Raw genomic sequence first — 23,198 nt, 5'->3', positions numbered from 1 at the left:
CACATATATGCACATATAACACTATTGAGTATACATGAAATCATGGATGTGATATGCTAAATATATTTTTAAATCACATTAAAATGCATGATTATAAAACAAGATTTAAATGTTCATTTATGTGTACACCAAATCAGTTCATTAATGGTGTAAGTATCATCCTTTCAGAAACTATGGTCTTATCAAGCCACCTGGCTTTATTCTGAATATCCCGAGTCTCTACTCCTCAAATCAGGGCAAGGAGAAGAGTAGCTGGGTGGTAGGTGGTTACACATACCCAGTCAGAAAGAATAAATCAGGCTGCAACTTCTCTATTACTGGCAATGCAGTCTAGCCCATCATGGGTCAAATAGGTTCTCCAAGGTCGAATGTGACTGAATGGCAAGGTAAAGCAACTTATGGTGAAGCATGGTTGAAGGGACCTGTTTGCTGAATGATGGATAGAGCAGTTTTCAATATAGTTGTCCCTATTAGAATGAGCCCCTTGGGAAACTGTCTTTCTCCTAGTGGAAATCACAGCAAAGTAACAAAGTTTAGGAGATAATTTGTCATCACAATGTTCCTCCAGTGACTCGTGGCCCTGGTTTGGATACTTTGATGATGTCCTTTGCAGCAGAAGGCAAGTTATGATTAATGTTAATGTCACAGAGCTAACATCCTTAATATAGGCCAGGTTATAGACATCAGAGGGCTTGGGATCTGGTTTTATTTAGGTTCTTTACCAAAGCTAACTCTCACAGAACTTTATGTTCAGAAGGAAGAACATCTGCAAAAAGACCAACAGGCCCTGTACCACAGGAAGTAGACATCCTGAAACTTTAAAACAGACCTCACACATACCCATCCCCACAAAAATGTCTCTATGTTTCTCCCATATGAAAAACTCAATTCTAGGCACTGTGGGAATAAGTAATAAACCTGATCTGTGAGGGGTTTCGCATGTAGCTTTCTCTATCTAGTACAAATCATGTCAAGAGATGAATGCATTTAGCTTAAAGTAATAGCATTAATGACTTACAGGATCATAAACAGAAAGAATGCAATGTTTTTTCCTAACAAGTCCTCTGAGGACTGAAGTTTAGGGTTAGTGTCAAGGCTTAACAATATCATCAGAGACCTAGGTCTATTTTAAATGTGTGCTTTGCTGTCTTTACCACACTGACCTATTAACTGAAAGGTGAATGATGGTGGCTCCAAGAATCACATCTGCATGAAGGGCATAGAGAGGGGTCAAGATGCAGAGGGCTGCTCCACTGCTTGTATTTTAGGGACCAAAACTCAGCCACCTGGCCAACTGTGACCAGCAGAGGAGCTAAGTTATTAAGCAAAAGGTGGCCTATCAGTGAGTGGACTAGAAATGATTCGAGGGCATACAAATCAAGTTTCTATTACATCAAATCTTTCTCCAGAGACTTTGGAACTAAGCCATATGATTAGAGTGTGCACAATATCAATAACACTTTTATTAAGCAGCACAGGGCACAACAATCATGACAAAGAGTCAATTTTCCCCAATCTGTTATCCTCAGTAAATCAAACATGTATAGGGCTATTAATAGGCAAATCTTTGTGAGCCCTAGAGTTTATATGAGCCACAATGACTGGATATTAGTAGGTAGCTATATAGTATGAGAGAAAAGAAAGAGTTTCAGCATTGAAGAGCCCTGGGTTTTACTCCTGTCTTGGTACCTGGTAGCTAACAGCCCTAACCATAATCATACCATCTCAAAGTATTGCTTTCCCTGTCTACAAAACATCACTTACCTGTTTATAGGTTTCTTGTGGGAGTTATAATGTGTTTGTACATTATTTAGAACAGTGTGTGGCTCAAGATAGAAAAATAAATGGTTGCTTCTGGAATTAGATCTGCTTTTAATATCATTTTGAGTTACATATTAGGGTCACCAGAGAAATTTGTTGAAAGTTAATTATGCTGAGATTTTAGACCTGGTCAAATCAAATTTTGGGTAATGAGGATCAGGAATTTTTATTTTTTGATAGGCTTCATTGGAAATTTGAGCACAAAGTTTGGTGTGAAAAATCAAAGAGGTTTGACTGCTTTTCCACAGTGAAAATATTTTCCACAGGGGAATATCAAGATGACTTTTTTTTAAAGATTTTTTTAAATTTATTTATTTGACAGAGAGATCACAAGTAGGCAGAGAGACAGGCAGATAGAGAGAGGAGGAAGCAGGCTCCCCGCTGAGCAGGGAGTCTGATGTGGGGCTCGATCCCAGGACCCCGGGATCATGATCTGAGCCGAAGGCAGAGGCTTTAACCCACTGAGCCACCCAGGCACCCCTCACGATGAATTTTTGAGGCTAAATACGGAAAAAATAATTCTGAACTTAGAGAATATTAAGGTCAAATATGTTTTGAATATGTTATCTTGAGGTTTTTAACCATTTTTCCTTATATGTCCCAACAGAATTCTGTATCACTGAATTATATTCAAACTAAAGAAAAAGAGCTAGAATACCCCCCCTTTCTTTCCTTCTTTCCTTTCTTCCTCGATTCTTTTTTTCTTTTCCTCTCTCTTTCTCTCCCTTTCTCTCTCTCTTACTCATTCTCTCTCTTCCTCGTATAAGAGTCAGAGGGGAGTTCTCAGTATTTTTGCCTGGTAAATAATAATGGGGAAATGAACACCTAAAAACTGGTAACAAAGGAATAAATTCATAGACATTAACTGTAAGCCCATCTTTTTTTTTTAATTTTTTATTTTTTATAAACATATATTTTTATCCCCAGGGGTACAGGTCTGTGAATCACCAGGTTTACACACTTCACAGCACTCACCAAAGCACATACCCTCCCCAATGTCCATAATACCACCCCCTTCTCCCAAACCCCCTCCCCCCAGCAACCCTCAGTTTGTTTTGTAAGATTAAGAGTCACTTATGGTTTGTCTTCCTCCCAATCCCATCTTACTTCATTGATTCTTCTCGTACCCACTTAAGCCCCCATGTTGCATCACCACTTCCTCATATCAGGGAGATCATATGATAGTTGTCTTTCTCTGCTTGACTTATTTCGCTAAGCATGATACGCTCTAGTTCCATCCATGTTGTCGCAAATGGCAAGATTTCATTTCTTTTGATGGCTGCATAGTATTCCATTGTGTATATATATCACATCTTCTTGATCCATTCATCTATTGATGGACATCTAGGTTCTTTCCACAGTTTGGCTATTGTAGACATTGCTGCTATAAACATTCGGGTGCACGTGCCCCTTTGGATCACTACGTTTGTATCTTTAGGGTAAATACCCAATAGTGCAATTGCTGGGTCATAGGGCAGTTCTATTTTCAACATTTTGATGAACCTCCATGCGGTTTTCCAGAGTGGATGCACCAGCTTGCATTCCCACCAAGAGTGTAGGAGGGTTCCCCTTTCTCCGCATCCTCGCCAGCATCTGTCATTTCCTAACTTGTTTATTTTAGCCATTCTGACTGGTGTGAGGTGATATCGCATTGTGGTTTTGATTTGTATTTCCCTGATGCTGAGTGATATGGAGCACTTTTTCATGTGTCTGTTGGCCATCTGGATGTCTTCTTTGCAGAAATATCTGTTCATGTCCTCTGCCCATTTCTTGATTGGATTATTTGTTCTTTGGGTGTTGAGTTTGCTAAGTTCTTTATAGATTCTGGACACTAGTCCTTTATCTGATATGTCGTTTGCAAATATCTTCTCCCATTCTGTCAGTTGTCTTTTGATTTTGTTAACTGTTTCCTTTGCTGTGCAAAAGCTTTTGATCTTGATGAAATCCCAAGAGTTCAATTTTGCCCTTGCATCCCTTGCCTTTGGTGTTGTTCCTAGGAAGATGTTGCTGCGGCTGAGGTCGAAGAGGTTGCTGCCTGTGTTCTCCTCAAGGATTTTGATGGATTCCTTTCGCACATTGAGGTCCTTCATCCATTTTGAGTCTATTTTTGTGTGTGGTGTAAGGAAATGGTCCAATTTCATTTTTCTGCATGTGGCTGTTCAATTTTCCCAGCAACATTTATTGAAGAGGCTGTCTTTTTTCCATTGGACATTCTTTCCTGCTTTGTCGAAAATTAGTTGACCATAGAGTTGAGGGTAAATTTCTGGGCTCTCTATTCTGTTCCATTGATCTATGTGTCTGTTTTTGTGCCAGTAACATGCTGTCTTGATGATGACAGCTTTGTAATAGAGCTTGAAGTCCGGAATTGTGATGCCACCAACGTTGGCTTTCTTTTTCAATATCCCTTTGGCTATTCGAGGTCTTTTCTGGTTCCATATAAATTTTAAAATTATTTGTTCCATTTCTTGGAAAAAGATGGATGGTACTTTGATAGGAATTGCATTAAATGTGTAGATTGCTTTAGGTAGCATAGACATTTTCACAATATTTATTCTTCCAATCCAGGAGCATGGAACATTTTTCCATTTCTTTGTGTCTTCCTCAATTTCTTTCATGAGTACTTTATAGTTTTCTGAGTATAGATTCTGTGCCTCTTTGGTTAGGCTTATTCCTAGGTATCTTATGGTTTTGGGTACAATTGTAAATGGGATTGACTCCTTAATTTCTCTTTCTTCTGTCTTGCTGTTGGTGTAGAGAAATGCAACTGATTTCTGTGCATTGATTTTATATCCTGACACTTTACTGAATTCCTGTATAAGTTCTAGCAGTTTTGGAGTGGAGTCTTTTGGATTTTCCACATATAGTATCATATCATCTGCAAAGAGTGATAATTTGACTTCTTCTTTGCCGATTTGGATGCCTTTAATTTCCTTTTGTTGTCTGATTGCTGAGGCTAGGACCTCTAGTACTATGTTGAATAGCAGTGGTGATAATGGACATCCCTGCCGTGTTCCTGACCTTAGCGGAAAAGCTTTCAGTTTTTCTCCATTGAGAATGATCTTTGCAGTGGGTTTTTCATAGATGGCTTTGATGATATTGAGGTATGTGCCCTCTATCCCTACACTTTGAAGAGTTTGGATCAGGAAGGAATGCTGTACTTTGTCAAATGCTTTTTCAGCATCTATTGAGAGTATCATATGGTTCTTGTTCTTTCTTTTATTGATGTGTTGTATCACATTGACTGATTTGAGGATGTTGAACCAACCTTGCAGCCCTGGAATAAATCCCACGTGGTCGTGGTGAATAATCCCTTTAATGTACTGTTGAATCCTATTGGCTAGTATTTTGTTGAGTATTTTCGCATCTGTGTTCATCAAGGATATTGGTCTATAGCTCTCTTTTTTGATGGGATCCTTGTCTGGTTTTGGGATCAAGGTGATGCTGGCCTCATAAAATGAGATTGGAAGTTTTCCTTCCATTTCTATTTTTTGGAACAGTTTCAGGAGAATAGGAATCAGTTCTTCTTTAAATGTTTGGTAGAATTCCCCCGGGAAGCCATCTGGCCCTGGGCTTTTGTTTGTTTGGAGATTTTTAATGACTGTTTCAATCTCCTTACTGGTTATGGGTCTGTTCAGGCTTTCTATTTCTTCCAGGTTCAGTTGTGGTAGTTTATATGTTTCTAGGAATGCATCCATTTCTTCTAGATTGTCAAATTTATTGGCGTAGAGTGGCTCATAGTATGTTCTTATAATAGTTTGTATTTCTTTGGTGTTAGTTGTGATCTCTCCTCTTTCATTCATGATTTTATTTATTTGGGTCCATTCTCTTTTCTTTTTGATAAGTCGGGCCAGGGGTTTATCAATTCTATTAATTCTTTAAAGAACCAGCTCCTAATTTCGTTGATTTGTTCTATTGTATTTTGGGTTCTATTTAATTGATTTCTGCTCTGATCTTTATGATTTCTCTTCTCCTGCTGGGCTTAGGGTTTCTTTCTTGTTCTTTCTCCAGCTCCTTTAGGTGTAGGGTTAGGTTGTGTACCTGAGACCTTTCTTGTTTCTTGAGAAAGGCTTGTACTGCTATATATTTTCCTCTCAGGACTGTTTTTGTTGTGTCCCACAGATTTTGAACTGTTGTATTTTCATTATCATTTGTTTCCATGATTTTTTTCAATTCCTCTTTAATTTCCTGGTTGACCCATTCATTCTTTACAAGGATGCTGTTTAGTCTCCATGCATTTGGGTTCTTTCCAAACTTCCTCTTGTGGTTGAGTTCTAGTTTTAGAGCATTGTGGTCTGAATATATGCAGGGAATGATCCCAATCTTTTGATACCAGTTGAGTCCTGAGTTAGGACCGAGGATGTGATCTATTCTGGAGAATGTTCCATGTGCACTAGAGAAGAATGTGTATTCTGTTGCTTTGGGATGAAATGTTCTGAATATATCTGTGATATCCATCTGGTCCAGTGTGTCGTTTAAGGCCTTTATTTCCTTGCTGATCTTTTGCTTGGATCATCTGTCCATTTCAGTGAGGGGAGTGTTAAAGTCCCCTACTATTATTGTATTGTTGTTTATGTGTTTCTTTGATTTTGTTATTAATAGGATTATATAGTTGGCTGCTCCCACGTTGGGGCATAGATATTTAAAATTGTTAGATCTTCTTGTTGGACAGACCCTTTGAGTATGATATAGTGTCCTTCCTCATCTCTTATTATAGTCTTTGGCTTAAAATCTAATTGATCTGATATAAGGATTGCCACTCCTGCTTTCTTCTGATGTCCATTAGCATGGTAAATTATTTTCCACCCCCTTACTTTAAATCTGGAGGTATCTTCAGGCTTAAATGAGTATCTTGGAGGCAACATATAGATGGGTTTTGTTTTTTTATCCATTCTGATACCCTGTGTCTTTTGATTGGGCATTTAGCCCATTAACATTCAGGGTAACTATTGAGAGATATGAATTTAGTGCCATTGTATTGCCTGTAAGGTGACTGTTACTGTATATGGTCTCTGTTCCTTTCTGATCTACCACTTGTAGGCTCTCTCTTTGCTTAGAGGACCCCTTTCAATATTTCCTGTAGAGCTGGTTTGGTGTTTGCAAATTCTTTCAGTTTTTGTTTGTCCTGGAAGCTTTTAATCTCTCCTTCTATTTTCAATGATAGCCTAGTTGGATATAATATTCTTGGCTGCATGTTTTTCTCGTTTAGTGCTCTGAAAATATCATGCCAGCTCTTTCTGGCCTTCCAGGTCTCTGTGGATAAGTCAGCTGCCAATCTAATATTTTTACCATTGTATGTTACAGACTTCTTTTCCCGGGCTGCTTTCAGGATTTTCTCTTTGTCACTGAGACTTGTAAATTTTACTATTAGGTGATGGGGTGTGGGCCTATTCTGATTGATTTTGAGGGCTGTTCTCTGAACCTCCTGAATTTTGATGCTCATTCCCTTTGCCATATTGGGGAAATTCTCCCCAATAATTCTCTCCAGTATACCTTCTGCTCCCCTCTCTCTTTCTTCTTCTTCTGGAATCCCAATTATTCTAATGTGTTTTCGTCTTATGGTGTCACATCTTTTGAATTCTCACCTCGTGGTCCAGTAGCTGTTTGTCCCTCTTTTGCTCAGCTTCTTTATTCTCTGTCATTTGGTCTTCTATATCACTAATTCTTTCTTCTGCCTCATTTATTCTAGCAGTGAGAGCCTCCATTTTTGTATGCACCTCATTAATAGCTTTTTTGATTTCAACTTGGTTAGATTTTATTTCTTTTATTTCTCCAGAAAGGGCTTTTATATCTCTCGAGAGGGTTTCTCTAATATCTTCCATGCCTTTTTCGAGCCTGGCTAGAACCTTGAGAATTGTCATTCTGAACTCTAGATCTGACATATTACCAATGTCTGTATTGATTAGGTCCCTAGCCTTCGGTACTGCCTCTTGTTCTTTTTTTTGTATTGAATTTTTCTGTCTTGTCATTTTGTCCAGATAAGAGTATATGAAGAAACAAGTAAAATACTAAAACGGTGGCAACAACCCCAGGAAAATATGCTTTAACCAAATTAGAAGAGATCCCAAATCGTGAGGGGAGAGAAAGGGGATAAAAAGAGGTTCAAAAAGGAAGAAAGAAAGAAAAAAAAGAAAAATGAGAAAAAAAAAAGAAAAGAAAAGAATTTAAAAAAATGAAAACAAATAAGAAAAATATAAAAAAGAAAAAAATATATATATTAGATAAACTAGTTAAAAAACGTTAAAAAGAAAAAGGTAAAAGTTAAGAAAAAATTACCAGAAATCGAGAAAAAAAAAAACAAAAAATGAAAAAGAAAGAAATTAAATTAACTGCAAGACTAAAAAAAATCACAGCGAAAAAGCCATGAGTTCCGTGCTTTGCTTACTTCTCCTTTGGAATTCTGCTGCTCTCCTTGGTATTGAAGCCACACTCCTTGGTAGGTGAACTTGGTCTCGGCTGGATTTCTTTTCTTTTTTTTTTTTTTTTAGATTTTATTTTTTTATTTGACAGACAGAGATCACAAGTGGGCAGAGAGGCAGGCAGAAAGAGAGAGGAGGAAGCAGGCTCTTCTTGGAGCAGAGATCCCGATGTGGGGCTTGATCCCAGGACCCTGGGATCATGACCTGAGCGGAAGGCAGAGGCTTTAACCCACTGAGCCACCCAGGTGCCCCTCCGGTGGATTTCTTGTTGATCTTCTTGGGAAGGGGCCTGGTGTAGTGATTCTCAAGTGTCTTTGCCCCAGGCGGAATTGCACCACCCTTACCATGGGCCGGGGTGAGTAATCTGCTCGGGTTTGCTTTCAGGAGCTTTTGTTCCCTGAGCACTTTCTGTAGAGTTCTTGAGGACGGGAATACAAATGGCGGCCTCCTGGTCTCCAGCCCGGAGGAGCCGAGAGCCCAGGGCCGCACTCCTCAGTGCGCCCTCAGAGAACAGCGCCCAGTTACTCCCGTCTGCCTGACCTCCGGCCGCGCTCCGAGCTCACCGAGCCTGCGACCACTTCAAGGTAACACCGAGCTGCGAGCTTACTGTCGGCTCTGTCTCTGTAGCCAGCTTTCCCGTTCCAATACCCGCAAGCTCTGCGACACTCAGACACCCCCGATCCTTCTATGACCCTGCGGGACCTGAGGCTACGCTAACCCCGTGTGGGCTTTGCCCCAGTTTAGCCTCTGGAGCAATGTCCCTCAGCGGAACAGACTTTTAAAAGTCCTGATTTTGTGCGCCGTTGCTCCGCCGCTTGCTGGGAGCCGGCCCCTCCCCCCGGGGTCTATCTTCCCGTCGCTTTGGATTCACTTCTCCGCCAGTCCTACCTTTCAGAAAGTGGTTGTTTTTCTGTTTGCAGAATTGCTGTTCTTCTCTTCGATCTGCCGATGGATTTTCAGGTGTTTGCAATCTTTAGATAAGCTATCTAGCTGATCTCCAGCTAGCTGAAATAGTCTCAGCCTGCTACTTCTCTGCCATCTTGACTCCTCCCCCTAAGCCCATCTTTAAAACACTCAGAATAAGACATTTTCCTCACAATAACTTTATTCTTATTAGATACAACTTAATTTGAATAATTAAAAATAAATCACAAGTGTGCTCAGGGTGAGTTTTAGGTCCAGAGCTACTGGCTAGTATAGAAAAATACTTTAATGAACAAATCAAATTCTCTAACAGTTTCTTCAGCATGTATTATATTCCTGGCACCATGCTTGGGATGAACTAGAGAGACACAATATGTGTTCTCAGGAAGCTTAAACTCCAGGAACAGAGACAGATATTCTACCCATGGTTATGCAAACAGTTATTTAAACATAACTGTAATAATTGTGGTGAGGAAAAAAAATTAAGTCTTGTTGAGCAAGTATAACAAGGAGGGGTGGGCAAAAGACCTGGGAGAAACCCTAAAGGTTAAGGGAACATTATAGGCCAATGTGAAAAAATAAATGAGTAAATTTGAAGACATACTATTTTGGAACCAGAGAAAAGTTTACAACCTCCAGGGAAGGCTAATGCTTCTGCAAAGCTCAATAACTCAAGGGAGCCATATTTGTGGCAAAGGGGAAGCAGGTCAATTCATGCAAGGCTCTTTTGGTCTCAGGTGAGAAAAAAACAAATTCTGACAACTCTCTTCTCAGTGACTTTCATGTCTCAAATCAAATGTCATAAAAATTAAAGAAAGGAAGGGGAGAAAATATGTCCCCTTTTCAGAAAGCAAAAGAAACGGTGAAGATTTCACAATAGTAAATGTGTAAAGTGTATCTCAAATACTATTTGTTATGTATGCAGAGAAGCATATGTGCTCAACACCTGCCATAGAAGAGAATGACAAAGAAGAGAAGAGACAAAGAAGAGAATGACAATGGAAGGCTATTGAGAGTGCTGTGCAAACCTGCACAGAGATGAAAGATGATGAAAAGAATGAACGGATGCACAAGTGTGTCGGGGAGTGACTGCAGAGACAAAATGATGTAGTTACAACAGTTATGGTGGAGGAACCTGCACCAATAAAAATAGCATTTGAGTATTTACAATGTGCCAGGCACTTTCCTGTGCACTTTACATGTATGAGCGGTATGCATATTAAACTGAAAAGCTACAACAAACAGGTTGCTACTACAGATGGGTAAAAAACAAAAAAACCAAACCAAAACAAAACAAAAACTACTAACCTAATACTTTCCAGGTCCCCTTCCTCCCCCAAATAGAGCTGATCACAGTATTGTTTCTACAAAGCTGCCTGGAGGAGCCCATCTCTCTTCAAAAATGAGGACTGGCCTCCTCTTAGCTGGAGAACACAATGCCATTCTTGGAGGCCACTGTGAAACAGCAGGGCCGAACTCTGTGAGCATCTCATAAGGTAAGGCAACCAAAGGAAAGGAGAGATTCATAAGGTCTCAGGCTTGCAAAGCCAGTTTCATTTTAACCAGGAAATACTGGATTCAATATGTAAAGAAAAAAATAAATGCTATTCTTTCTCCACAACAGTGGTTTATGTTTGAGGATTATGTTGCTCTATAACTGGGTTCATAATGTATATTCCGTCTAGAAAATTTCCTCCATCTTTCAAAGCACACACATCTTTCCCCACCCCACACTCCATACTACCTTTTCCCATCTGTCTCCATGTCTCTTTTCTGTCTTTCTGTTTCTTTCTCCATGCATCCCTCACCCTCTCCTTCCCACCCTCCTCTCAGCTTCTGTCTAACTCTTCAGCTTCCCCTCAGTAGCTTCCTCAATGGCCCTATACTCCAGGACCTCACCTCACTCTCTCAATTCCCTAGTTATTCTGCCTTCCCGGCATCAGTCCCAATCCCTCCCTCTAAATGTCTTCTACTTCTCCCCAATGTGTCTTCCTTTCTCCGTGACACACAGAGTGCTTAATTCAACCTTATTATCTAATGGTATGACAATTAACTGACAAAAATATTGCCTGGAAATCCTCTTTAATGTTGAGCTCTTTACAGCAGAAGTGCTAGAGTCACTAAAATGCATCATCATCTGCAGTTCAAAGAGGATCAGGATCGTAGTAACTCACCTGCAGTTGTACCTAATGAGTTCTCAAGGCTTAGTTAGCTCAACACTGACAGAAAGGAAACAGCTATCCAATAATTATGTGAACTTTTAAGTAGGCCTCCTTATATGAAACCACATGATTAGGTGGTTGTTTTCCCCTCAAAAAAAGTAATTTTTTCCTACTGTTGTTCAACAGATGTTGGCACCCTTGATTACTATGATTCTCACTTAAATCTAATTTCAAAGCTCTTTTATCTTTGCTAAGAATCAGGTGGTACTCAAGCTTTTGGGAGAATAGAAGGGCTCATTTACTTTCTTTAGACAAGTTGGATTTCATTTTACTATGATGTTCCTTCAAGCAATGGTTCATTAAGATGAAACACAGACTCAGGCATGGTTTTTGTGCTGTTTCTTACCCACAGATGGGTGCAGGCAAATAGTGAGAGAGAGAGAGAGAGATTATGAATTAATTAAGGGCGAGAAAGTCCAGAACCCACCAAAATTTTCTCTGCTGCATCATTTGGAGGAATAAAAGTATGTACATTATTATTATTTTTAAATCTAATTTAATTTTTTTTCAGTGTTTTGAAATTCATTTTTTATGCACCACACCCAGAGCTCCACGCAATACATGCCCTCCATAATACCCACCACTAGGCTCACCCAACTCCCTGCTCCTTTCCCCTCCAAAACCCTCTGTTTCTGAGAGTCCGCAGTCTCTTATGGTTTGTCTCCCTCTTTGGTTTCCCCCAACTCACTTCTCTTCTCCATCTCCCAATGTCTTCTGTGTTATTTCTTACGCTCCACAAGTAAGTGAAACCATATGATAATTGACTCCCTCTGCTTAACTTATTTCACTCAGCATAATCTCTTCTAGTCCCCTCCATGTTGGGTTTTCATCCTTTCTGATGGAGGCATAATACCCCATTGTATATATGGACCATATCTTCTTTATCCATTCATCTGTTGAATGGCATCTTAGTTCTTTCCACAGTTTGGCCATTGCTGCTATGAACATAGGGGTACAGATGGTCCTTCTTTTCACTACACCTGTATTGTTGGGGTAAATACCCAGTAGTGCAATTGCAGGGTCATAGGGCAGCTCTATTTTTAATTTCTTAACAATTTTTTTTAAGATTTTATTTATTTATTTGACAGAGAGAAATCACAAGTAGACAGAGAGGCAGGCAGAGAGAGAGGAAGGGAAGCAGGCTCCCCGCTGAGCAGAGAGCCCGATGCAGGACTCAATCCCATGACCCTGAGATCATGACCCGAGTCAAAGGCAGCGGCTTAACCCACTGAGCCACCCAGGCGCCCCGCTCTATTTTTAATTTCTTAAGGAATCTCCACACTGTTTTCCCAAGTGGCTGCACCAACTTGCATTCCCACCAACAGTGTAAGAGGGTTCCCCTTTCTCCACATCCTCTCCAACACACATTGTTTCCTGTCTTGTTAATTTTGGCCATTCTAACTGGTGTAAGGTGGTATCTCAATGTGGTTTGATTTGAATCTCCTTGATGGCTAATGATGATGGACATTTTTTCATGTTTCTGTTAGCCATTTGTATGTCTTCTTTGGAGTAGTGTCTGTTTATGTCTTCTGCCCATTTTTTTTTTTATGTGATTATCTGTTTTGTGTGTGTTGAGTTTGAGGAGTTCTTCATAGATCCTGGATATCAGCCCTTTGACTATAGTGTCATTTGCAAATACCTTCTCCCATTCCATGGGTTGCCTCTTTGTTCTGTTGACTGTTTCCTTTGCTGTGCAGAAGCTTTTGATCTTGATGAAGTCTCAAAAGTTCATTTTCGCTTTTGTTAGTTGCTATAGCTTGTGTTGACAACGTTACTGCCAACAACATTATTGCCTATGTTCTCCTCTAGGATTTTGATAGATTCCCGCCTCATGTTGAGGTCTTTCATCCATTTTGAGCATATCTTTGTGTATGGTGTAAGAAAATGGTCAAGTTGTCTACGGCCATACCACCCTGAACGCGCCCGATCTCGTCTGATCTCGGAAGCTAAGCAGGGTCGGGCCTGGTTAGTACTTGGATGGGAGAAAATGGTCAAGTTTCATTCTTCTACACATAACTGTCCAATTTTCCCAGCACCATTTATTGAAGAAACTGTCTTTTTTTCCACTGGATATTTTTCCCTGCTTTGTTGAAGATTATTTAACCATAGAGTTGAGGGTCCATATCTGGTTTCTCTACTCTGCTCCACTGGTCTATGTGTCTGTTTTTGTGCCAGAGCCATGATGTCTTGGTGATCACAGTTTTGTAGTAAAGCTTGAAATCAGGCTTGATTGTGATGCCCCTAGTTTTTGTTGTTGGGCTTTTTGTTTTGTTTTGTTTTGTTTTGTTTTTTTTGAGGAACTAAAAAAAGGAATTTCTTTATTGAGGGCAAGAAGATGCAAACAATATAAAAATCTTATCTGACTTTTCTTTCTCTGCTTCTCAAATGGGGTTTGGATTTTATCTGTACATTTTCTGAGGGTCCCCAACTGCCAATGGAATACTTTATACGGGGGGAAGCTGTGGGACAGATTCCTTAAGAGACCCTTCGGATGAACTCTCATTGGACAGGAGTGGTGCTCAATATTGCCTACTTCTTTCTCTTCTGCTTCATGTGTACTACAAAATAGTCATTGCATGCAATGTTGAGCCCCGCGATTAGTGAGAAGCAGCTCTGGAAGCCCACTTTGACATCTCGGCACTGGTCGAGGTCCTTCATTATTTTGTCCATGGTCAGAGGGTCTTTCTGATTTTTCAAAAATCCTGCAAACTCCTTTTCCATGAGTACTTGCAGATCCTCCTTTGTTAAGTACCCTTTATCCCCAGCAAACTTGTGAAATGTGAACATCATGGTTTCCATGGCATGTTCCATTTGAGATGGCATTTTGGTGAGGTCTTTTGAAACCTTGGTCCAAAGCACAGTGGGGATGATTGGTTGTCTGGGATGCACCTGTTTTTCTTTTTTAACATTTCCTTAAGAATTTGGGGTCTCTTCTGGTTCCATACAAATTTTAGGATTGTTTGTTCCAGCTCTTTGAAAAATGCCAGAGGAATTTTGATTGGGACAGCACTGAAAGTATAGATTGCTCTAGGCATTATAGACATTTTTAACAATATTTATTCTTCCTTGCATGAGTACGGAATGGTCTTCCATCTTTTTGTTCCTTCTTCAATTTCTTTCATGAGTGTTCTCTAGTTCCAGATCCTTTACCACTTTGGTTAGGTTTATTCCTAGATATTTTATGGTTCTTGGTGCTACAGTAAATGAAATCAATTCTCTAATTTCCCTTTCTATATTTTCATTGTTAATGTATAAGGAAGCAACTGATTTCTGTACATTGGTTTTGAGTTTGAGGGTGGAATCTTTTGGGTTTTCCATGTAAAGTATCATGTCATCTGTGAAGAAAGTGAGTTTGACTTCTTTGCCAATTTGAATGCTTTTTACTTCTTTTTGTTGTCTGATTGCTGTTGCTAAGACTTCTGGTACTATGTTGAATAACAGTGGCAAGAGTGGGCATCCTTGTCGTGTTCCTGATCTCAAAGGGAAGGCTGTCAGCTTTTCCCCATTGAGGATGATATTCTCTGTGTGTTTTTCATAGATGGATTTTATGAAGTTGAGGAATGTTCCTTCTATCCCTATATTTTGAAGAGTTTTAACCACGAACAGATGCTGGATTTTGTCAAATGCTTTTTCTGCATCAATTGAGAGGACTATGTGGTTCTTGTCTCTTCTCTTATTAATATGTTCTATCACACTGATTGATTTGCAAATGTTGAACCACCCTCGTATCCCATGGATAAATCCCACCTGGTCATGATTGATAAACTTTTTAATGTACTGTTGGATCTTATTAGCTAGGATCTTGTTGAGAATCTTGGCATCCATATTCATCAGGGCTATTGGTCTGAAATTTTCCTTTTTGGTGGGGTCTTTGCCTGGTTTGGGGATCAAGGTAATGCTGGATTCATAAAAAGAGTCTGGAAGTTTTCCTTTTGTTTCTATTTTTTGAAACAACTTCAGGAGAATGGGTATTATTTCTTCTTTGAATGTTTGGTAGTATTCCCCAGGGAATCCATCAGGTCCTGGGGTCTCATTTTTTGGGAGATTGTTGATCACTGCTTCAATCTCTTTACTAGATATTGGTTTATTCAGGTTGCCAATTTCTTCCTGATTCAGTCTTGGAAGTTTCCAGGTTTCCAGGAATGCATCCATTTCATCTAGGTTGCTTAACTTATTGGCATATAACCGTTGATAATAATTTCTGATGATTGTTTCTATTTGCTTGGTGTTAGTTGTGATCTCTCCCTTTTCATTCATAATTTTATTAATTTGGATCCTCTCTCTTTTCTTTTGGATTAGTTTGGCCAATGGTTTATCCGTATTATTATTTTTTTAAATTTCTTTTCAGCACAACAGTATTAATTGTTTTTGCACCACACTGTTTTAGTGACTTAATATGTAGAAATTCTTGTAGAAATTCTGTTCTGAAGTAAGTCATGTGTAATTAGAATGGTGAATTCAACACTATTTAGATTCACGTAACACCAGGTGTACTGGATGATTTGGAGCCCCCCGGATTCCCTTTCCAGGCTGGTACATCTATCCATAAATTGTGTGGTGGCTGATAATGGCTTAGAGCTGACCCTTTCTCCAGAGCAGTGCTTCTCAAAATGTGGTCCCTGGACCAGGATATCAGCATCACTTGGGAACTTGAAATGCAAAAACTTGGATACCACCTCAGACTAGGCAGATGGGAAACTCGGGCTGAGACCCAGCTATCTGTGTTTTATTTTATTTTTTCCAGCTATCTGTGTTTTAATAAGTCCTCCAGGTGATTCTGATTAACACTTACAGTTTGAGAAACATTGCTCCAGAAAATTCCCTTTAGGTCAAAGAAAGCCTATCAAAAGAAGTGCCACCAAGGAATCTGACATGGTAATATCAAGACAGGTATACTTAAGCAACTTCAATACCCAGATCTCTCTGAATGCTCTGGTCCACCCCTTTTAAGAGGATATTGATGGATTCTTGCTTGAAGATTCTGAAAATGCATAAATGGATACAGGTGGCTTATAAGACAGTGCTTGGTCTCCTCGAGTTCCACCTCCCCTAGTTTCCTGGTCATTAGAAAAATAATCAGAAATAATCTCAGCATAACCTGACCAGAGTAGTGCTGGCTTGCTAAGTGAGGAGAGGAGTTACATGTTGGAAAATGCTGCAGGACCAGCTAATATATACTATTAGGAACTAGAAGAGTATATGTGGAAATAGGACTTCAGAGTGTTAGGTCAAAGAAAAAGGGGTCAGAATATGAAGGCAGATAATAGAAAATTTTTTCATATGGGATACTTTCCTATTTGACATCTTGACAAGGATCCTATGGGCTCCATCCTTAAACAGTGTTGGAATGGCTCTTAGAAGGAGACATACCAAAATGCCATAGCAGAAAGTAACTTATGGTCATGGCTATTGATCTAACAAAAGTTATATTTCCAATCTTTCTAACAGAAGTCCCCCTCAATGCCTAAAAGGCAAGAATATCAAAAGCAATTTGCCTTTAAATGGGACAAACAAGAGTATATACATTAATGCTGTTACAGGATTTTAAGTTTTCTAATTTACCACAGTTTATTTCAATATTGTAGACATTTTGCAGAAGAGAAAATGTGCCCACAATATTAATAATATTATGTTCATCAGACACATTGGGCAATAAGCAGCAAGTTCTGAAGATATCTTAGTAAGATGGATGTGTACCAGATGGTAGAGATTGTATTATGAAGATTTAGGATTCTGCTACATCAGTAAAGTTTTCAGAGGGCCTAATAGTTTGGGACATGTCAAGACTAATCCTTCTAAATAAGGAAAAAAGTATCAGTCTTGACTCCTCTTACTCGTAAAAATGATTCACAATGCATGATAATACAGGCTGGGTATTTGTGGCCCACCTTCCCAATTTCATATATTAAATCCAAATGCCCAGTGTGATTATATTTGGAGATAGGACATTTGGGACATGATTAGGTCATGAGAGCAAAACCCTTATGCTTAGGATTAGTGCTTTTATAACAGAGAACTCAGAGAGCTACTTCTTCCCTTCCTTCATGAGGCCATCATGAGAAAAGGGCCAACTCTGAACCAGGAAGTGGGTTCTCACCAGACACTGAATCTACCAGTGCCTTGACCTTGGATTTCCCAGCCTCTAGACTATAAAAAATAAATTTCTGCAATTTATAATTCCCAATATAATGCATGTTGTTGCAGCAGCCCAGATGGACTAACACACATGATAAGCTGCTAATAATTCATAGCTTATTTCCTTCTTCTTTGGCTAACCAGGGACTGAGCCTATGAAGTTATTTATACCTCCTCCTAAGGGAAGCCTTCAGCTAATGAATAACTAACTGGGGTATATAAATATCCCTTCTTCTTGCCTTATAGTGGGATCAATTCTCTGGATAAATTCATACTTTAGAGATCTCCTTGGAATCATGCCAAAACTATGCTGCAGTGGGAGTCATGTCCTCACTTAGCACCTTCCCCTTACCCCACCTTGCTTTCTTCATTCCCCTTCTCCCATGAGAATTCCCTCAGTAAAACATATGCATCAGAATCCCTGACTCAGGCTCTGCTTCTAAGGAATTTAATCTAAGACACTGATGCCATCAAAACAAGCACTTTTCTAACATCCAAATGACACTTTCAATATTTCCCCAAGCTCCATTATAAAAAATAATAATAATGAATTTTATACAGCAACTGGTCAATCTACTCTTCACTAAACAGAATATAAAATGGTAGCTAAGAAAAAGTGCTAGGACTCAAATAGCTGTTATGGTAAAATCCCAGTTTCAGCATATATTATTTTATTATTTTGTGTAAGTCTGGGCAAGTTATCTAATCCAAGCATCCATTTCTTCACCTCTAAGATGTGGATAAAAAAGTTTTTACTTTCAAGATTGTATTTCATAATACCTGCATATTATAAGTGTTTAACGGAAGTTCATAACTAATGTCATTCCTGTAAACATCAACACACCACCACCATCATCATCATAATCATCGTTATGATAAATAACTCCATATAACTATATACTCCCCTATCCATGCAGGAAAAGAAAACAAACATCCAGATGGCTTTTTTTTTTTTACTATTTACATAGCTAATTTCAAAAGAATCCTGTTTTTATTTCACTCTTGATTATGCTTTTGATATTCTTTGGTTCTTTCTTGGACTGAAATACTAACTTACCAGAAGCCACTCATATTGACATTGACATATGGAGGCCAGATATAACCTAAGCATAGCATAAGTCACTGACATCTGCATGAATGATGTTGAGAGTTGAAATAATCAATTCAAGACAAGAACATTTTTTGGAATCCCATGGTACGCAAAAGTACTGGGTATGTGCCAACATGCTGTGCTTCACTTGGCTTATGTATAAGAAATTCCATAAAACCTTTTTAAAAACATCAGACAGAAATTTTTAATGCTCAATTTATTCCTAAAAAGTAAATTCCCTGAGGTTAGAATAAATTAGTCCTCCAAATGTCAATGTCAGAATGATTGGCAAACTAGTATTTAATTAAAAAAAAAATATATATATATATACATATATACACACACACACACACACGAACAGAATACCCTGACACAAAACCCAAGTGTGTTAAACAATGTAAAATATGAATAGGGAAAAAGAATTTTGTTCTACCATGAGTTGTTGTATAAAAACAGATGATAAAATGTAGCAGAGAGATCATAAAAAAATGCTATGTTTCCTAAGGATGAAAATTATGTGATTAATTGCTCTACTCTTTAGACTAGTCAGAGGTTGGTTTCTATATTCATCAAATTCAGCAAAGAACTAGACTCTCTACTTACATATGTTGCTATGTATGTACACAGGGCATGAGGAACTTGGGTCTAAAAGTAGAACTGCAAATAGAAATCTCTTTTAAATGTAAAACCTGTTAGTATCAACATTACTCTCAGAACCTCATGAACTCTATAGTATTTGTATGACAACACAGGTTTAAATCATATATAATATTAATAGTTCCACATTGTAAGCCATATCTTTCTGCATTCTCTGACTTTTCTTTCCATCAATGTATATTGTTTTTCTCTGTGACTTTATGACTGCATCAAGAACTCATCAAAGGGGCTCAATGACAATGAAACAGATGATGGAAAAAAGCACCAGGATACTTTGCTAAAATGGGCACATTAGCTGAAAATGTATAAAAATATCAATTTGCCCAGTAAATTTTTCTTCAAAAAGTAATAAAAGATAACAGGAATATTTGTGCCTTAATACAGTGTTTCAGCTTGAAATTGGAAGAATCTGAAATTGCATTGGCAGAGCACCATAACACAAATGTTTATGATGTATCAGTGGATAAACACATTGCAGTGTTTGGACAATGGAATATTACATAACAATAAAAAGAATAAACAATGTAATATGCTGCAATAGGGTTCTATCCCTAAAATAGTATATTTAGTGAAGAAATTAGATACCCACAAACATACACGGTATGATTCCATTCTTTCACATATGAGTCTATGGAATTCAGAGGCAAAACAGATCTACTGTGGGGGCGCCTGGGTGGCTTAGTGGGTTAAAGCCTCTGCCTTCTGCTCAGCTCATGATCCCAGGGTCCTGGGATGGAGCCTTGCTTTGGGCTCTCTGCTCAGCGTGGAGCCTGCTTCCTCCTCTCTCTGTCTCTGCCTGCCTCTCTGCCTACTTCTGATCTCTGTCTGTCAAATAAATAAATAAAATCTTTAAAAAAAAAAAAAAGAACAGATCTACTGTGAGATTTAAAAAAATCTATGCGAAGTGAAAGAGAAGACAACATTAACTCTTTTGAAGATGGAAGAATAAGTGATAGGAAGTGAAACCAGGAGAATTCATTTGGGGGGATGAGAAAATTCTATATCTTGATTTGTATGGTGGTCACTTTGGTGTATACATGGAAGAAAGTCACTGAATGGTGCATTTAAGAATTACATATTCAAGCCAATGGAGATTATACTCTAATAAGATATTTTAAAATAAAGTTTAAAAAACAAAGCAACAGAATACAAAAGGAAATCAGATTTAGAACAGGAAATGCATCTAAAAGAACAATGAGGAAACAAGAATGGTGTGGTATAGCTAAGTTTTGTCAGTTTTTGGTTAGTCATAAGTTAGAAAAGCTTTTGGTTTTTGAATCAAGTTCACTAGTAGCTTCAGGCAGGCTGGAACTAAATACCTTCAAATAGCCAGTCAGATGTGGACTTTTTTGTTCAACCATGGTCATTCTGGTTCTCTGAGGATAAATTTTGGTGTCCGTAAGAAATCTAAGAAAGACCAGTCTGAGCTCTGTGTTGACATCAGATCCTGGAATCAATATCTCAAAGGTTCAGATTGGTCCATTTTGTTGCAAGTCTTCAATAAATCATGCCCAGGGTCCTGTTTATGGTTTAGTCCCTGCCAGTCTGTCCACCAGTGATCCAAACCCCTCCATGGTCTTCAGTTTATTCTAACATGTTGAAATACTATTTGTTACTTCTTGCCCCTTGTAAATTCCGCTGTCACTAAATGGAACCCTTCTACCTCTTATTTAGTAGGTCAACTACCATTTGTTCTTTTATTTTTAATTTTTTTAATTTTTTCAGCATAACAGTATTCATTATTTTTGCACCACACTCAGTGCTCCACGCAATATGTGCCCTCTACAATACCCACCACCTGGATCCCCCAACCTCCCACCCTGGCCCCTTCAAAACCTTCAGATTGTTTTTCAGAGTCCATAGTCTCTCATGGTTCACCTCCCCTTCCAATTTCCCTCAACTCCCCTCTCCTGTCCATCTCCCCTTGTCCTCCACGCTATTTGTTATGCTCCACAAATAAGTGAAACCATATGATAATTGACTCTCTCTGCTTGACTTATTTCACTCAGCATAATCTCTTCCAGTCCCATCCATGTTGCTACAAAAGTTGGGTATTCATCCTTTCTGATGGAGGCATAATACTCCATAGTATATATGGACCACATCTTCCTTATCCATTCATCTGTTGAAGGGCATCTTGGTTCTTTCCACATTTTGGCGACCGTGGCCATTGCTGCTATAAACATTGTGGTTTAGATGGCCCTTCTTTTCACTACATCTGTATCTTTGGAGTAAATACCAAGTAGTGCAATGGCAGGATCATAGGGAAGCTCTATTTTTAATTTCTTGAGGAATCTCCACACTGTTCTCCAAAGTGGCTGCACCAACTTGCATTCCCACCAACAGTGTAAGAGGGTTCCCCTTTCTCCACATCCTCTCCAACACATGTTGTTTCCTGTCTTGCTAATTTTGTTCTTTAAGGATTACCTCTCTTGACATCTACTTTTGTCCCTTAATGCCCTCTACTAATGATGTTCACATACACCCTTCTCCACCTGGCTTATCTCATAAGCACAATTCATCCTCTGCCATGATGATAATCAGCTCTTTCCCCTGATTGTCTTTACTGTCTCCAATACACCATGAGTTTTTTTTTGTTTTTTTTTTTTTTTTAGGGAAGGCATTAGCATTGTATCTCTTATCTCTGGAGCATATCAGAATTTCTGGGCTGTATTCAACTGAAGTTTGTTGAAGATATGTTTAATGAAGGGACTTCAAAATACATCACAATTTGCCCCCCTCCCATGTGTCTTTCCAAGACTTCCTAAAATTCAACAAGACAAAGTGGTATTTTTGTCTGAATTGTGAATTCTAAGAAAGATAGTCCGCAATTTTACAATATTAAAGAGGTTTGAGTGTTAGAGGTTAGGGAAGTAATTTTCCAAGTCAAATTATAAATAGCACAATAGACTTAGTGCTTAGGAAACTGCAAAACAACCCCTTTAACAACTGACTGGGGAAAAAATTTTCTATTTAAAGTTAGAAGGTCATTTTAACTTGAAAATTTCAATTAACCTAATAGCACACACCTAATGTCATACATACAGTGCCTGAAAAAGCCCTTATCTGATTTAGTATGGTCTTTTTTCTTCTTCTCCAAATGAGGAGAGATTAACAAACATCTAATTTTTGTTAAGAACATTAAAGAAACCCCCTCAACCTCTCCATTTTTGTAGCTGATTTTTCTTCCTGCCATCCATTTGGCTAACTTAATGACCCTTTAAATTCTTATTACTGCTTTGCTTTCATAGTCGGCCCTGAGTTTAATAGTTTCAAGTGCTTCTGTTCATGCTTAGTCCAAACTCATGACACTTTTTAATTCTACTAGGTGCAGCTATATAAAGCCTTAGTGGAGTCTGTGGGTTCCTGCAATGACCCACTGCCCATAAAGAAGGAGAGCCTGGTCTCAGTCTTCAATGGTCTTCTAAGCAATGCACCAAGTCAATGCTCTCCTGCATGCTGAAAACAGAAACTGTTTCCCTTTCTTTCTGTTAAGTAAATAAATAGCTATTGTTCTGGAAAAAGGAGAAAAAGCTATTGTTCTGGAAAGAGGAGAAAAGTTGGTTTTGAACAGTTCAATTTTGAAAATAGGGATTTTCAAAGAGTTATAATATTTGTGAATTTTCCTCCTCTTTACTCAATGTGTACATTTCTTCCTTTCTTTCAACTTCTGATTTTAGACTTCACTTCTCCCAGATTCCTTTTCTTGCTTTTCTTCTTCGGTGTCTCCTCCAATAATTTCATTGTTTTCTATCTCTGTCTTCTATATGAGTGAAGTATAGATGGATATTTTTAAAAATATTTTTGGTCTATTTTACAATTAATGACTGTTCTGAAATTTTGCTATACTTGTGATTTTATCTCTTTATTGTCTCCCCTGGGTGCTTACTCACAGCAGGAGTTATAGTTCTTTCTGTCTACGTTACACACACT

The 23,198-nt window shown here is 38.6% G+C and overlaps 2 protein-coding genes across 3 annotated transcripts in view; both read right to left on the bottom strand.

Annotated features, from left to right (window-relative positions):
* The window catches only part of GRM7 (glutamate metabotropic receptor 7), an 891,796-nt gene that overhangs the window by 416,929 nt on the left and 451,669 nt on the right, over positions 1–23,198 (bottom strand). The gene's annotated exons all lie outside the window — the stretch shown is intronic.
* Positions 13,733–14,206, bottom strand: LOC131824174 (protein S100-A10-like). The gene has a single exon (XM_059161570.1). It carries the CDS (start codon positions 14,204–14,206, stop codon positions 13,913–13,915), a length of 294 nt encoding a protein of 97 aa, XP_059017553.1. The 3' UTR covers positions 13,733–13,912.

This window comes from Mustela lutreola, chromosome 2 (assembly GCF_030435805.1).
Source record: "Mustela lutreola isolate mMusLut2 chromosome 2, mMusLut2.pri, whole genome shotgun sequence".
In the NCBI taxonomy this organism is placed as follows: domain Eukaryota; kingdom Metazoa; phylum Chordata; class Mammalia; order Carnivora; family Mustelidae; genus Mustela; species Mustela lutreola.
This window is presented reverse-complemented; position numbering and strand designations above follow the sequence as displayed.

Coding starts and splice junctions, on each gene's coding strand:
- LOC131824174 (XM_059161570.1), bottom strand. CDS start 14,206: ATGCCATCTCAAATGGAACATGCCATGGAAACCATGATGTTCACATTT.